Source organism: Apodemus sylvaticus, chromosome 5, assembly GCF_947179515.1.
Source record: "Apodemus sylvaticus chromosome 5, mApoSyl1.1, whole genome shotgun sequence".
Lineage (NCBI taxonomy): Eukaryota > Metazoa > Chordata > Mammalia > Rodentia > Muridae > Apodemus > Apodemus sylvaticus.
Window position 1 is genome coordinate 135,180,800 of NC_067476.1, and position 16,787 is coordinate 135,197,586.

Sequence of the window (16,787 nt, forward strand, 5' to 3'; positions counted from 1 at the left end):
AACCCTCTATCAGGTGTAGGATTGGTAAAGATCTTTTCCCAATCTGAGGTTGCCATTTTCTCCTGATGACATTGTCTTTTGCCTTACAAAGATTTTCAGTTCTATGAGATCCCTTTTGACTGTAGTTGATCTTAGAGCCTGGGCCGTTGGTGTTCTGTCCAGGAAATTTTCCCTGTGCCAATGTATTTGAGGCTCTTTCCAACTCTCTCTCTCTCTCTCTCTCTCTCTCTCTCTCTCTCTCTCTCTCTCTCGGCTAAAATAAATTTTTATTAAATGTCAGAAGAGTTTATGTACATTTCATAAATTCTTTACAAAAACAATTGCCAATTTAAATCTAATTTTTTCAAATTTCTGTACAGATTTGGAAATTTTGCTATGAAGTAAGTCTATAAAATACTTATTTTAGAAAGTATCAGGATGCTACTTTTAGGCAAACTAATATTTACAATTAAATTTTTGTGAAAGCAAGGTTCTCAAAGGCTCTGATTCTTTATCCAAATGACGAGAAAACAAAACCATTAAACGTGGAACCAGATAATCTAAATGACTGAGGAAACAATAAGGGTTTTTTAAACTTCTGGAAATTCACCTGAAATTTGTTGCTACTCTTAGAAGCAGAGCCATTATCAACAGCCACACTGAGGGAATTTTGTGACCCCTGTCGCAGTGGCACTGACACATGCAGATAGACCCCCATAACGAAGCACCTCATATTTAGGGACGGTAAGACGAGCCATTTCCGACAGACAGTTTCTTCGGGGCTTTAGTAGTATCGTTGGAATTTTTCTTTTTTTAAAAATTCAGAATAGGACAGGAACGTGTATGTGGCCAGTAGTTTTGGCGCTGAGGGCACCTCGCGGTTTAACAAACTGGCTTTGAATTCAAAGCAAACTATTCTGAAGGACACCCACCCAACCCACACAGTTGGAGGGTAGATCTCAGTTCTGGGAAACTGACCAACCTGCCTCGACAATGGGAAGCAACCAGCAACTTCCTCATATTTGACATCACAAGGAATTGTAAAGTTTAGTGTTTTCAGTTTTTCCCCCTGAGTTGTGAATGTTTTTTACATAGCCTTTAGTGTAGCAAATATGTTCTATCGTTTCAAGTAGTACACAGAGTGCTAGGGTTCTGGTGCTGAAAACAGAAGCTAGCTCAGAACAGCGGAAGTAGCGGTGGTTACATGCTTAGTGGGATCTTTGGTGTGACGTGGACCTGCAGAAGCCTCCGTACTGGGTTTCTTTCCTCATACACCCTTGTATCTTCAAGTTATTTTCAAAGGAGAAATCACAAGACCATAATGAAGAACAAGCAGACCATCCTGCATTGCTGCATCACCGATCAGGCGTTGGATTTCCCGTAGAGTTTGGAACCGCTCCGATAAGTGACCCACCCCCTCAGGTGCTATCTACCTGACAAGCTGGATCTAGACTCATGTTTCTTCTAAGATTTTTTTCTACACGCCCGATAGTTGCTTCTCCTGAAACACACACAAACTTCTTTTCCAATGGCTTAAAATGTCCTGTGTCCTCATTAGCACCAATGAACTCAAGTAATAAAGACATATCAAGTTCAGGTGGGATACGGAATACTGACTCTAGGACTTTCTTAGTTCTTTGCTCGAAGGGACTGGCTGTGCCACAGCAGGCTTAGGGACTTCTAGACCACCTTCTTTATAGAAGTCATACATTTGCTCTTTTTCTCTTTCCTCTAGATTGATCACTAATTTGTATACTATGTCTTGTAACTGCCGGTCCAACCTTATATTATAAAGAGGCTGAGTCCGGTGGACAACTATGTTGCATTTTGGGCATCTGTTGCTATAGTAAAAATGTCCCACGATGCAGCTTTTACAAAAGGTATGAAGACATTCTGTAATGGTAGTTGCATCTATCAAGTAACTTTTGGAAATGGAACACCAGGTGTAGGGGGTCAGCTCCACAAGGTTAATCAGGTGCTCCTTCTAAGGAGGTCCTCGGAGTCCGCCAGTCCAGATTCCAGATGCAGAGATTCCTCATCTCTTCCTCCTCATCTTCTTCCTCCTCCATCTCCTCATCCTCTTCCAACTCTTCATCAAAGTCCTCGAAGCAGCCTCTCAAGCGGCCCAGGCTGCACTTGGGCTCCAAGGCCGGGGGCCAAGAGCAGGAGCAGCCAGGAATGACCACCCGGGCCAGGGACACCAGGCCCTCCTCACCAGCTGCAGGCCGACACCGGGATGAGGGCGGGCAGAGAGACTGGAGGCGCAGGCGGTGGCATAGCTGAGGCTCGCTTGGCCTCAGAGGCATGCTTCTTTTCTGTGGTGTCCATCTCAGCCTCCTCCACGGAGGGAACCAGAAACCTGGAGAGCTGAGCGGAGGCAAGGGAAGGCCAGTCAGATGGCTAGCGCGTGAGTTGAACACAAGCCCCCTTTCATACCAGTGCCCCAACTTTCTCTTCTATTAGATTCAGTGTATCTGGTTTTATGTGGAGGTTCTCGATCTGCTTGGACTTGGTCTTTGTACATGGAAATAATAATGGATCAATTTGCATTCTTCTACATGCCAGCAGCCACTTGAGCCAGCACCATTTGTTGAGTATTCTGTCTTTACCCCCACCCCCCACCCCCACCACCATAGTTTTTGCTTCTTTATTAAAGATCAGGTGACCATAGGTGTATGTGTTTAATCTGGGCCTTTAAATCTAATCCACTGATCTACTTGCCTGTCTCTGTACCAGTACCATGCTTTTTATCACTATTGCTTTTTTAGTAGAGCTTGAGGTCAGGGATGGTATTCTCTTATTGTTGAGAATAGTTTTCACTATCCTGGGTTTTTTGTTGTTCCAAATGAATTTGAGAATTGCTCTTTCTATCTCTGTGAAGAATTGAGTTGGGATTTTTGGTTTGGTTTGGTTTTTTTTTTCAAGACAGGGTTTCTCTGTGTAGCCCTGACTGTCCTAGAAATCACTCTGTAGACCAGGCTGGCTTTGAACTCAGAAATTCCCCTGCCTCTGCCTCCCAAGTGCTGGGACTAAACGTGTGTGCCACCACTGTCTGTCTGTGAGTTGGAATTTTGATGGGGATTGCATTGAATCTGTAGATTGCTTTTGGTAAGATAGACATTTTTACTATGTTAATCTTGCTGATCCATGGGCGTGGGAGATCTTTCTATTGTCTGAAGTCGTTTTCAATTTCTTTCTTCAGTCGTTTTCAAGTTCTTGTCATACAGTATTTCACTTGCTTGGTTAGAGTTATACCAAAATATTTTATAATATTTGAGAGTGTTGTGAATGGTGTCTTTTCCCTAATTTCTTTCTCAACCCACTTATCCTTTAAGTATAGGAAGGCAACCGGCTTGTTTGAGTTAATTTTATATCCAGTCACTTTGCTGAAATTGTTTATCAGGTTTAGGAGTTCTCTGGTGGAACTTTTGGAGTCACTTAAGTATATTATCATATCATCTGCAAATAGTGATATTTTGACTTCTTCCCTTTCAATTTGCATTCCTTTGACCTCCTTTTGTCATCTAATTTCTCTGGCTAGTACTTCTATTACTGTATTGAATAGGTATGGAGAGAGTGGACAACCTTGTCTAGTCCCTGATTATAGTGGGATTGCTTCAAGTTTCTCTCCATTTAGTTTGATTTTGGCTACTAGTTTGCTGTATATTGCTTTTACTATGTTTAGGTATGGGATTCCTGATCTTGAATTCCTGATCTTTCCAAGTCTTTTACCATGAAGAGGTGTTGAATTTTGTCAAATGCTTTCTCAGTATCTAATGAAATGATCATGTGATTTTTTTTCTTTGCATTTGTTTATATAGTGGATTTATATAGTTGATGAATTTCTGTATATTTAACCATCCCTGCATCCCGGTCGTGTAGAATGATTGTTTTTGTGTGTTCTTAGATTAGGTTTGCAAAAATTTTGTTGAGTATTTTTTTTTCATTGATATTTGTAATGGAAATTGGTCTGGTTTTCTTTCTTTGTCGGGTCTTTGTGTGGTTTAGATGTCAGAGTAACTGTGGTTCACTTACTAAAACCACTGTATCTTATTCCCTGCCACCCCAGAGGCTTGTAGTCATGCTATAATTCAGAAATGCATATATATATATATATATATATATATATATATATATATATATATATGTTCTTTCCAAAATGGTGGTATTCGAGCATAGTCAGGAACCACTACAAGATCCAAAACCAGCAGGACAAACTCTAAACTCTGCATCTCCGTGTCTGATGTCAAGGGCTTTTCAGATCTACAAGTATTTTCAGCTTTCTTGTCTGCAACATACTTCTCTTTCTTAGACTGATTCCATACCCAGTCTTCAGCTTTTCATGACAGACATCTTATGACTCTGGCATTTCCAACATGTGCAGTCCTCCAGGAAATCCAGGCTTCACCTTCACAGCTTCATACAAAATCCTCTCTGGGTCTGTATGCAGTGACATTCTTGGCATCAACTGGTCTAATGACTTTCCTTAGTCACGTTGTGAAATTCCATAACCCCTTTTTTTTGTATCCTTGATTCTAAAGCCAGATTCGCATGGTCAAAGCAGGCAAGTTCTGTTTTGTGCTGGGGTTGCAGCATGGCCTCCAGTTCAACAACAGCTATATGAGATTTCTGTCTCCCATGGTTTCTTGCACTGCTTGAGCTTTTCTTTAATTCCTTTTCATAAGTTGGGAACTTAGGTAGGAGGGGTGTTTCACCAAGACCACCACTACCTTCATTCCATTTAGAATAAGGGTTTTCTTTCATTTGTTTATTAGCTTGAGAAAGTACTTAGCTCCACTATACTACCTGATGCTTCTTTTCTTTATTATTATTATTATCATCATCATCATCATCATTATTTGATTTTTTTCAAGACAGGGTTTCTCTCTATAGCCCTGACTGACATGGAACTCACTCTGTAGACCAGGCTGGTCTCCAACTCAGAAATCTGCCTGCCTCTGCCCCCCAAGTGCTGGGATTAAAGGCATGCACCACCACTGCCTGTCCTGATGCTTCTTTTCCCCTCAAACTGTTCATTTTGTAGTTTTCCTTGCTTAGTTTGCTCCTTTTCATTGTAGTTCTCTTATATCTGACCATTAACAACCATACAACAAAGTCAATAAGTTAAAATTCACTGGAACAGAGAATGTAGGTATTCCTGCTCCTCCAACTCTGTCACCTATAGCTCGTATGACATCTCTTTAAGGCCAGCCAAATGTTGTGATAAGCCTGTGTCGCTTATTCTTGATCTCTGATCTCCTGCATATGGTATTCTGTTTTACTTTATTAAAACTGGGTTAGAGTGTCTGGAATGATTGCTTAGTCAGTAAATACACTGTTCCCTCTTCCAGAGGATTTAGGATTGATTGGTTCCTAGCACCAACACAGGAGCTCACAATATCTGTAACTACAGGTACATTTGAAGTATAAGGCTAAATAGTTGGGTAAAAACTAATATCTGGCACTGATTTGCACTTGTGAAAGACTTCCATGAATCTGGTCAATTAAATTTAAAAAATTAGTCATACAAAAACATACTTCTGTCTGCAAAGGGAATCTGAGGCAGTTGTTTTAGTTACTGCCTCTTGACAACAAATACATAACAACAGGTCATATAAGAAATGAAAATTATTTTCTAGCTTATAACTCCTGATAAGCAAGATATTTGATATGCAGCCCTATGAAATTGTCCTTTGAACCATAAGTGGGTCCATGACCCACACATTGAGAAGCTATGTTAAAGAGCCTACTATGTGTGTTTATCGTCTTGTAATACATATTAGATTGACCCAAACTCCATATTCCCATATAATATTCTAATAAACAATTTTTCATTCTATACTAGAGCAACAAAGAATATTATGAATCAGGGAATTCAATATTTATTATTGGAAACACTATGTAAGTGTGTTAATCAAAGTAAGGAAATCTCTGTTACAGACTTTAGATGGGATCTCTAACATGCACAGACAATGTTAGTCTATACATGGGGATAGCATACCATAATGTGGATGGCATCTGGGACCCTGAGAAGCAGGAGACACATCCATCTAGTGGACCTGCCATCAGGAATAAGAAACTGCTGTAGCAGGCCTGAATAATGGCATCTCATAAGCCCATGGGCAGCTTGTTTGTAGAGATATCATTTCTCCTGACCTTAGCCCTGGGCAATGGCTGTATAGATCTCATTTGTGCATTACTGCTCTCCAGTTGGTGTGTATAATTATTCTATTATATCTGATTTTCCTACTTCTTTCTCCTTTTGCTTTGGTGAATTCTGTGAAACTAGATGTTCCTAGATATAATGACTTTTAACAATAAAAAACTGTGGCATGGGAGGAAAGCACAGCAGAGTCCTAATGGCCCAGGTGCATGCTGTGAGTGTGGTTCTGGGAAATTAACCTAACAACCCAGGTGATGCTCTCATTTCGGGAACAATGTAGTTACTGTACTAAGGGTAGTTTCAGATTAAGGTTTGACTTACAAAGAAAGTTTGAAGAAATTATATTTAGGTATAAATTAGAAAATGAAACACAGCCATGTATGGGGATACTTTAATTCAAGGTACATGCTAGACTCCACCAAGAAGAAAGAAATATATATTTTTGACCCTTTTTTAAAAATGAGTAAATAAGTAACTTATTTTGTAAGTTTTTGTTTTGTTTCTTTTTATTTAATTAGATATTTTCTTTGTCCCGACCCACAGGACAGTCAACAGGGTCCCCTGACCACCTAGGAGAGGCAAGAGACAAGAGCAGTGAGAGACAGACAGAAAGACAATATTCTGATCAAGCTGTCAAATTTTATTTTTTTATACAAGGCAATTTAAAGGGAAGCAAGGAAGCTGTAGGGAGGGATGAGGAGGGAGATTTACAGGGGCTGGCATCACTTCTTAGAAACAGTTTATAAGAGTTTCTGGGTAAAGCTAGTTATTGCTGCTAGAATTTTGGCATGATAAAAGGGGTCATGAGGAGGTGAAGTGGAAAGGAGTTGCTATAGTAACCTATCCACAGATGAGCTTCGAAAGGAGGAGGCTTTGAGATCTAAGTAAGAATGGCTCCTGGCATTGAGATCTAAGTGAGAATGACTCCTGGTATCCAGATCTCCTGGCATTGAGATCTAGGTGGGGATGGCTCCTGGTATTGAGATCTCTTGGCATTGAGATCTAAGTGAGTATGGCTCCTGCCATTTCTTTGTTTACATTTCAAATGTTATCCCCTTTCCTAGTTTCCTCCTCCTCCCGGAAACCCCTATTCCACCATCTCTCTACCTGTTTCCAAAGGGTATTCCTCCACCCACCCCACTCCCACCTCCCCACTCTCGATTCCCCTACACTAGGGCATCTATTGAGCCTTCATAGGACCAAGGACCTCTCCTCCCATTGATGCCTGACAAAGCCTCCCTCTACTATGTATGCAGCTACAGCCATGGGTCCCCTCCATGTGTATTCTTTGGTTGGTGGTTTAGTCCCTGGGAGCTTGGGGGTGGGGGTTGTTTGATATTGTTGTTCTTCCTATGAAGTTGCAAACCCCTTCACCTTCCTTCAATCCTTTCTCTAGCTCCTCCATTGGGGACCTCATGCTCAGTCCAATGGTTGGCTGTGAGAATCCCCCTTATATTTGCAAGGCTCCGGTAGGGCCTCTCAGGAGACAGCCATATCCAGGCTCCTTTCAGCAAGCATTTCTTGGCCTCCACAATAGTGCCAGGGTTTGGTGACTGTATATGGGATGAATCCCCAGGTGGGACAGTCCCTGGATGACCTTTCCTTTGGTCTCTGCTCTATACTTTTTCTCCATATTTACTCCTGTGAGTATTTTGTTCCCCTTTTCAGAAGAACTGAAGCACCCACACTTTTGTCTTCCTTCTTCTTGAGCTTCATGTGGTCTGTGAATTGTGTCTTCGGTATTTCAAGCTTTTGGGCTGATATCCACTTATCAGTGAGTGCTTGCCATTTGTGTTCTTTTGTGACTGGGTTACCTCACTCAGGATGATATTTTCTAGTTCCATCCATTTGCTTAAGAATTTCATGAATTTCAATTCCTGCAGAGATAGAACAAAGGCTACATTACTTAATTTCCTGCTTGCTGTTTGAGGATGAGGTGCTAAATGCCAGAAACTGAAGTTTCTAGCCTCAGAGGAACACAGAAGGCAGGTCAACTACAGTAGAAAGGTAACTTAGATTTAGATAAGTAACCTTTTTATTATTATGCAGCAACCCTAAATATATCCTAAGACAAAGTCTTACCCCCATATCTCCAAAGACTAACTCACCATGTTATGTTATGTTATGTTATGTTATGTTATGTTATGTTATGTTATGTTATGAGGGTATGTTACTTACCCTCAGTTGCCTCAAGGAGAACCTAGAACAAGACACTGCTCAGGGCTGGCCCATGACAACTAATGACATATATTCTCCATGGAGCCACTGTAACATACATGTTTACATTGTCTGCTGTAGGTGTAGAGAACTAAACTCAGGTCCTCTGAAAGGACATGTGTGCTCTTCTTACCCAAGGTGCCATGTCTCCGGCTTCATTACATACCTTTCTTATGCAGCTCTGAAAAACTTCCCAAGGTGTCAGGGAACTGCATGGGCTGAGCCCTCACACCTCAATCAAGTAAATCCGCCACTGATTAGGCTACAGACCCCTGTTTTTCAACTGAGGTTCTCTTTTCCAGAAGACTCTAGCTCATATCAAGTTTACAAAAAAAATGAACTATTGACGGGTGGTGGTGGCACACACCTGTAATCCCAGTGCTCTGGAAGGCAGAGGCAGGTGGATTTCTGAGTTCGAGGCCAGCTTGGTCTACAGAGTAAGCTCCAGGACAGCCAGGGCTACACAGAGAAACCCTGTCTCAAAAAAAAAAAAAAAAAAAAGAGCTATCATGGGCCACAACAAACATATCATACATAACTGACAGGTAAAGCTATATAAACTGGAATTTTATTTTGATTTTTGTTTTATATATTTCCTGTTTCGTTTTGGCTTTCTAGGCAGTCTTTCTTTGTGTAACGTGAGCTCTGGCTATTCTGGACATTCTCTGTAGACCAGTATACCCTCAAACTCATAGAGATTCTCCTGCTTCTGCCTCATGAGTGCTAGGATTAAAAGCATGTGCTGGCATGTCTAGCTCATGACATTTTATTTTTAATGCTTTATGTTGATCAAATACCACTGAAATGGTACACCTTAAGGGTGTGGAAAAGACCTCTAAAACAATGGGTTGAAAAATTTATAATTTCTCCCCGGGCAGTGGTGGTGCACACCTTTAAACCCAGCGCTTGGGAGGCAGAGGCAGGTAGACTTCAGAGTTCAAGGCCAGTCTGGTCTACAGAGTGAGTTCCAGGACAGCCAGGTCTACACAGAGAAACCCTGTCTCAGAAAACAAAATAAAACAAACCAAAAAAATTCTCAAAAAATAAGGATGCGATATTAATTATGAGGGACTTCTCAAATCTAAAGGAACAAAAGCGGCCAACTTGTCAGAAAGTTAATAAGGAAGGAAATAGGAGATAAACAGATTAGGAAGTAGTGAACACAGGTGAAAACTCAGCTAGATTTTGTTTGTTCATTTGTTTATACTTACAAAGGCAGAAGAATTCCTGAGTTCAGGATTAGCCTGGGGCAGAGCAAAGTTATGCCCGGGTGTGGTAGAAATGCAAATTTCAGGACTAGGTCCCACCCAGCTAGTTTAGCATCTGTACTTAACCTAGGCAAGCAGATCTCTGAATGATTTTTGCAATATTAAAAGACAAAGTGGCCGGGTGGTGGTGGTGGTGGTGGTGGCGGCAGCGGAGGTGGCGGCGGCGGTGCACGCCTTTAATCCCAGCACTTGGGAGGCAGAGGCAGGCGGATTTCTGAGTTCGAGGCCAGCCTGGTCTACAAAGTGAGTTCCAGGACACCCAGGGCTACAAGAGGGTGCAAGAGAAGGGTGAAGTCAAGACAAAGTTTCTGCTCAAGGCTCAAGGTTTAATATTCAGCACTACGTTTATATAGGGAGAGCCACATACCAATCCTTTGTTTCAGCTGGATTGTGTTGCAAAGCATGCTCTTTAAGCTGTCTACTTTTGTAGGAAATCGCAAATAAGGTGAGAGTAAAACCATTATGGCAAGCTCTCAAGGTCTATTAAGCCTGCTCAAGGCTGGGGGTGGGTTGGGGAGGTGATAATGCGTGCTTGCTGTCTCTAAAAAATTAAGGGCCGGGGCTCAAGTGATACTGATTTCTTTCTTTCTTTCTCTTTCTTTCTTTCTTTCTTTCTTTCTTTCTTTCTTTCTTTCTTTCTTTCTTTCTTTCTTTCTTTCTTTCTTTCCTTCCTTCCTTCCTTCCTTCCTTCCTTCCTTCCTTCTTTCTTTCTTTCTTTCTTTCTTTTCTTTCTTTTTTTTTTTTTTTTGGTTTTTTTTTTTTTTTTTTTTTGGTTTTTTGAGACAGGGCTTCTCTGTATAACCCTGGCTGTCCTGGAACTCACTCTGTAGACCAGGCTGGCCTCGAACTCAGAAATCCACCTGCCTCTGCCTCCCAGAGTGCTGGGATTACAGGTGTGCGCCAACACGCCCGGCTTCTGATTCTTAAGATATTCAAAGGGAACTTGGAGTAAATGACTGGATTGATATGTAAAATAAAAGACTGGGCCAGAGCTGAGCTATCCAGAGAATTTTTTAGAATACCAAGAGTGAATTTCTTGGAGAAGAATCTCCAGCACCGCCTGGCTCTCCAGCAGAATTTAAGAGAGAGCTGTCTGGAGATCTCCAGAGAAAGTGGATCACAGAGAAGGACAGCAGACCAGAGAAAAAGCATGCTGGGAAACTGTCCTGCAGCAGAGCATGTGCCTCCAGCCTGGATCTGAGATCTGTTTTTGCTGCTCCCAGATGCCCCTTCTTTTAGAAACACTCTCCAAGCCCAGGCTTGGTCCTAGGCAACAGAGGTATATTTTTGTATCACTAAATTTTGGATCTATATGTCAGGACTTACAGAAAACATCTCATTTATGAAACCATCCAAGCTGTGCCAGGTACCAGCTTATACCCATCTATTTTGATTTATGGTTCTTATGGAAGTGTAGTTACACACCATGGTGAGCTGCCCTGTGAGTGCTAAGAAAGAAAAAGAGTATGAACAGTGCTCTTAGCAACATGGGCACATTTTCAAGCTTTAAAATGTTCTGACAATGCTCATTTGCTAGCTACTGCTTGTCTGAAGTCCAAAATGTGAGCTCTCAGCCCTACCTGCCGCCAGGTGTCTATACTGCCATTATTGACTCTAACTCTTTGGAACTGCAAGCCCAAGTTGATGCCTTCAATTATAATGTGCTTTGTCTATAGTGTGTTTTTTGACAACAGTAGAAAGGTAAATACACAGAAGTTCAGTACACAGAAAATCTTCCCTTCCAACTATAGAAACCAGAGAGGAGGTCAGGCAGGTGGTGGTGCAAGCCTTTAATCCCAGCACTTGGGAGGCAGAGGCAGGTGGATTTCTGAGTTCGAGGCCAGCCTGGTCTACAAAGTGAGTTCCAGGACAACCAGGGCTACACAGAGAAACCCTGTCTCGGAAAAAACAAAAACAAAACAAAACCAAAAAGAAAAAGAAACCAGTGAGAAATAGTTGTCAAACTTTATCTCTAAAGTAATAATGATCTATCCCATCCCTTTGAAGTTATAACTGATCCCAAGATTGACAAGTATAGACTTCCATAAAGAAGCAACTTCTCCTTTACTTCTTTTTCTTTCTTTCTTTCTTTCTTTCTTTCTTTCTTTCTTTCTTTCTTTCTTTCTTTCTTTCTTTCTTTCTTTCTTTCTTTCTTGAATATAATCTTCATTTACATTTCAAATGCTAAAACCTTTCCTGGTTCCACCCCCTCCCAAAACCCCCAACCCCTCCTCCCACCCCCTGCCTCCAAGTATATGCTCCTCCACCTGACCTGCTCCCTCCCCCCATTTTACTTAGTTGGGCATCTATTGAGCCTTCAGTGGACCAAGGACCACTCCTCCCACTGATACCCAACAAGGCATTCCTCTGCCACATTTTTGGCTGGAACCATGTGTACCCCTTGGTTAATGGTTTAGTCCTTGAGAGTCCCGGGGTGTCTGGGTGGCTGAAATCATCATTCTTCCCATGGGGCTGTAAACCCCTTCAGCTCCTCCAGTCTGCCCTCCAACTCCTCCATTGGGGACCCCATGCCAAGTCCTATGGTTGACTGTCTCTGTATGTGTAAGGCTCTGGCAGGACCCCTCCAGAGACAACCATGACATGCTCCTTTTGGTATGCACTTCTTGTCATCCATAATAGTGTCAGGGTTTGGTGATTGTTTATAGGATGAATCCCCAGGTAGGGCAGTCTCTGGGTGGCCTTTCCTTCAGTCTCTGCTCCACACTTTGTCTCCTTTATTGCTCCTGTGAATATGTTGTTCCCTTTCTCAAAGGAACCAAAGCACCCCCATTTCAGTCCTCCTTTTTCTTGAGCTTCTGTGGTCTGTGAATTCAGATGTCCTTCAACAGAGAATGGATACAGAAATTGTGGTATATATACACAATTCAGCTATCAAAAACAATGAATTCATGAAATTCTTAGGCAAATGGATGGAACTAGAAAGTGTTATCCTGAGTAAGGTAACCCAGTCACAAAAGAATGCACATGGTATGCACTCACTAATAAGCAGAGGATAGTCCAAAAGCTCAAATTAAACAAATTACAATTCAGAGACCTTTACTTCCAACCCAACCAATAACAAATAATTTCTCAGGTCTCTCTTCTAAAGAAGATTGCCATGCTAGGAATGGTGGCCCAAATGCACAGGGTTAAATATACATTGCTCTTTATTACATATCCGGTGTCTATTATATATTATAGTTTGCTTAGTGAATAAAGGTTAACTGGAGTTCTACATTAGATCTCCTCTCAAACAATGTTAACAAATCAAAATTAGATATGTTGGTTAGGCAGTGGTGATGCTTTTAATCCCAGCACTCAGGAAGCAGAGGGAGGAAGGTTTCTGAGTTCTAGGCCAGTTTGATCTACAGAGTGAGTTCCAGGACAGCCAGGGCTATACAGAAAAACCCTATCTCAAAAAACAAACAAACAAAAAATTAGAAATGCTAAGGGCCAGCTGACAACTTTTTTCTTCCCATTCCTAAGTAAACCTAAACATAAAATTTGATTAATTTCTGTATTGTTAACTATGGTGTTTTCTCTAATCACATCAAGTTGAAGGTCAATTTGTTTCTTTTTGTTGCTTTGATTTGTTTTTCCTCTATAATCTTGAGATTTACACAGCATAAATTGTTTCTATTGTTTGTGGTATGTTTTTAGAACTGTCAGATATTTAATTAAATTACTAACTGCAATTACTAACTAAAGCAATTCCAGTTTAGTAATCACTTACTATGTACTTTAGTTTTGGGTTTGAATATAAAAAGTTTCTCTTCTTTTACTCAGGGCTGTTTTTCACTCCTAATTCAGAAGAGCCAGCAATATTGGCCTAGGAAAAATTAAATTTTACCACACATCATATCTAAGCTTTTTTGGGGAAAAAAAGTCTATTTGATATGGGTTATGCTATCATGGGAGTGACTATGTAGAACTCTGTGACCTCAAATTCATAGATATGAATTTGCCTCTAAAGTGCTGGGATTGATAGCACATGCTATCATGCTTTGCAATATTCATTCTGGAAATGATTGTATGGCACTGGTTCTAAACACTTGAAATGACTTAAGAGTTATTATATTATGCCAGTTCTCCAATGCTTGCTTTATCTATGTTACTAACTTCATTTTTCTTTCCCTCTGTGTGTGTGTGTGTGTGTGTGTTTGTGTGTGTGTGTATCTGTGTGAATGTGTGTGGTTTTGATGTATTTTCTACCCCAAGTTTTCCATTCCTGGTAATGTTGCCTCTCCAAAGCACTGTGAGTCACTTGAGAGTCCAATTTCTATTGAGGGGATCCCTGCATCTATCAGGTAGGAAAACAAACTATGATCGAGATGAGAATGGAAACCCAGTGCAGATTGACTTTAACAACCTAGATCAGACTGGGGGAATCTAATACCAGGGGATTCTTTCTCAGCATCCTTAGAGCACAGTACAATTTGGGAAAGATTTAAAGGCAACAATCAGTCCAATCATTCTACTTCTATGTGTACAATAAAGCAGAAGGTATGACTACTTAGAAACTGTCTTACTAAGAACATGTCATCAGGGGCTGGAGACATAGCTCAGCAAGAACTGCCTGATCTTCCAGAGGTCCTGAGTTCAATTCCCAGCAACCACATGTTGGCTCACAACCATCTGTAATAGGCATCTGATGCCCTCTTTTGGTGTGTCTGAAAACAACTACAGTGTGTGCATATAAATAAAATAAATTTTAAAAAATGTGACCATGGGAATGGTTTCTATAGTTGAAAGACCTAGAAAATAATATGGCTTCTGGCCAATAGCATAACAGTCAGTTAACCATTAAATATTGTGACATCTTCCCTAGGGATGAGTAAGAGTCTAGGGAAGCAAGAGTCTGGGATAATCATTCTGGGTAATTTGGGTCAGTTAGGTCTATCTCTATAACAAAAGGTAGGTGAAGTCTGCCTCCAAGATGGCAATGAGGTCACCAGGACATTAATAAAAGCCACCCTCAATGTTTTTTGCATTGAAAGTAGGAATTTTATCTCCATCATAGAGAAGAGGAGCCTGCATGTTTAATATTCCCGGTTTCCCTAGTGACCAGTGTTTGCAAGGACCTTTGTGCCCCCAACATCCCATCTGGTTGCTCATTGCAGAGTCCCACTCCTGCAAGTGGCACAGTTAGCCTCAGGAAAAGATGCGCTCCCCACTATGGTATTCAAAGCAACCAATGCAGTGTAGTCCATTTTGAACCCAGATACACACAAACAACACAGATGGACTCAGCTTGTGATGAGATGCCAAATATTTTATGTTCAGACTTTATTTTAGAGAACCTAACCTAAGTTTGAACCTGACCTAAGTTTGGGCCAGGACAAGGAAGTAGGCTTCATCCAAGAATCTGATAAGGGGCCAAAACAGGGAAGTAAACTCAGGCAGGAATCTGACTTTGGGCTAGAACAAAGAAGTAGGGTTCAGGCAAAAATTTGACTTTTGGCTAAGACCGGGAAGTAGGCCCAGTTGTCTTGGTCATCCTGATAAGCCCCTAGTAACAGTGGCCGTGGGTCTTTGTTTATTGCCAGTTTGTTCCTTGACTATCTGTGTTTATTGCCTTATTTGTTTCTTATCCTAGATCTGACTTTATTTGCATATACTTAAAATGCTAGAAGAATAGACGGGGGGGGGGGGGGGGGGGGGGAAGCCTGCTTCAGCCTGTGAGAGGGCATCAGACCCCACTGCAGATGGCTGTGAGCCACGATGTGGTTGGTGGGAATTGAACTCAGCACCTCTGGAAGAGCAGTCTGTGCTCTTAACCACTGAGCCACCTCCTCAGCTCCACTGTTGGTTGACTAAAGGGTATGCAAGCTATCCAGCTTGATTGGAGGAGGAAGAAGGGGAAGTGCCTACTGAGTGCTCTGAGCTCAGGAAAAGTCCAATTTCGCAAAGTGGTGAGCACAGGCTAACTGCTCACAGTGGGGAGAAATAGGCAGCTGAGCCGCAGGTATCTGGAGTTGTAGGTCCTCTGAGGTGCTGGGTGGAAGGGCAGACAAGCAGGCTATTGGAGGACAGGTACTACGTTACTGAAATGCAAACTGCTGATCTGGAAAAGGACTGGTTCCATGCTGGACCAGTTTCTCTTCAGCATACTAGAACCCTAAGGGTGGTGCTCATGTCACTCAAGACTCACTAGCCAATCAGAACCTTCATCAGGCCCGCCAGTCAGAAGAGGAGGAGGTTCTTCCGGTTACCAATTCTGCAAGTTCCTGTCTGAATCTGAGCAGGCACTAAAGTGTCTGTGTGGTATGTTCTGAGTGCCTCTGCTGGGTGCTGTGAGGGAGCTCAGAAATGCTCAAAACTCCAGACATGGTAAGCGCAGGGTCATTCCGCACAGAGGGGAGGAGCAAGTGGCTTAGCAAAGGGTGCACATGTGGTGGGTCTTCCCAGCAGCTGGATTGTAAGCAGCAGCCAGACAGATATGGCCACCAGTGAGTTCCTGTGTGGTTCTAGTCTCTCCTTCCACCCGTTGGCGTCGGCGGCGGTCTCTGAATAAGTTTATTACGGGGGCTGCATCTTCACAAAGCATTTGGGGCATGGGCTTGTGTGCAGAAAAATACATCTCAGGTTGCCAACCTGAGAACCCTAGTTTCTCTATTATCGTCTGTAAGTTCTGCCTGTAGCATTTAACGTGTAGGTGTAAGATACATTTGGAGGTAATTTTATGGAGGCTGTAAAAGCTGTATCATATGTTCCTTAGCACGCCAGTATTAAGCTGTGATGTAGAGTAGAATTGATGATGTAAAGGATTACCTAGGAGATAGTGACACCAAGTAGAGTGTAGCAGAATGAGGACTGACTATAAAACGCCCCACAGGTACATAGTATGCTAACCGGGCCTGTTAGAGAACAGTATGCATGTGTTTGTTTACCAAAATTGTCCAGACATTTATCTCCAAACTATAACAATGGAGACAACTCTCATTTACAATCAGCAACTAGGCCCATCTTGATAGCAAAGAACGGGAACCTAATAAGGTGCTAAAGGTTGCATTATAGGGTCACAGTCAGCATTATGGCATGACACTGACTGGTCAGGGAGAAGATGTAGACTAGTGAGTGAGTGTCCTCCCACCTCTCTGGATTGGTTGAGTGGATTACCAATAAAGAGGGACCTGTGCGCCAGGCGGTGATGGCACACG

General features: G+C 41.9%; 1 protein-coding gene and 1 pseudogene across 1 annotated transcript in view; one reads left to right on the forward strand and one right to left on the reverse strand.

Moving 5' to 3' along the window:
* Positions 1-16,787, forward strand: part of LOC127684951 (zinc finger protein 260-like) — a 145,664-nt gene that overhangs the window by 113,583 nt on the left and 15,294 nt on the right. Inside the window, exon 3 of the mRNA XM_052181707.1 lies at positions 14,529-14,541. Coding sequence (XP_052037667.1) covers positions 14,529-14,541 — 13 coding nt within the window. The remainder of the gene's footprint in view (positions 1-14,528; positions 14,542-16,787) is intronic.
* LOC127686439 (polycomb group RING finger protein 6-like) lies at positions 1,265-8,504 on the reverse strand (annotated as a pseudogene).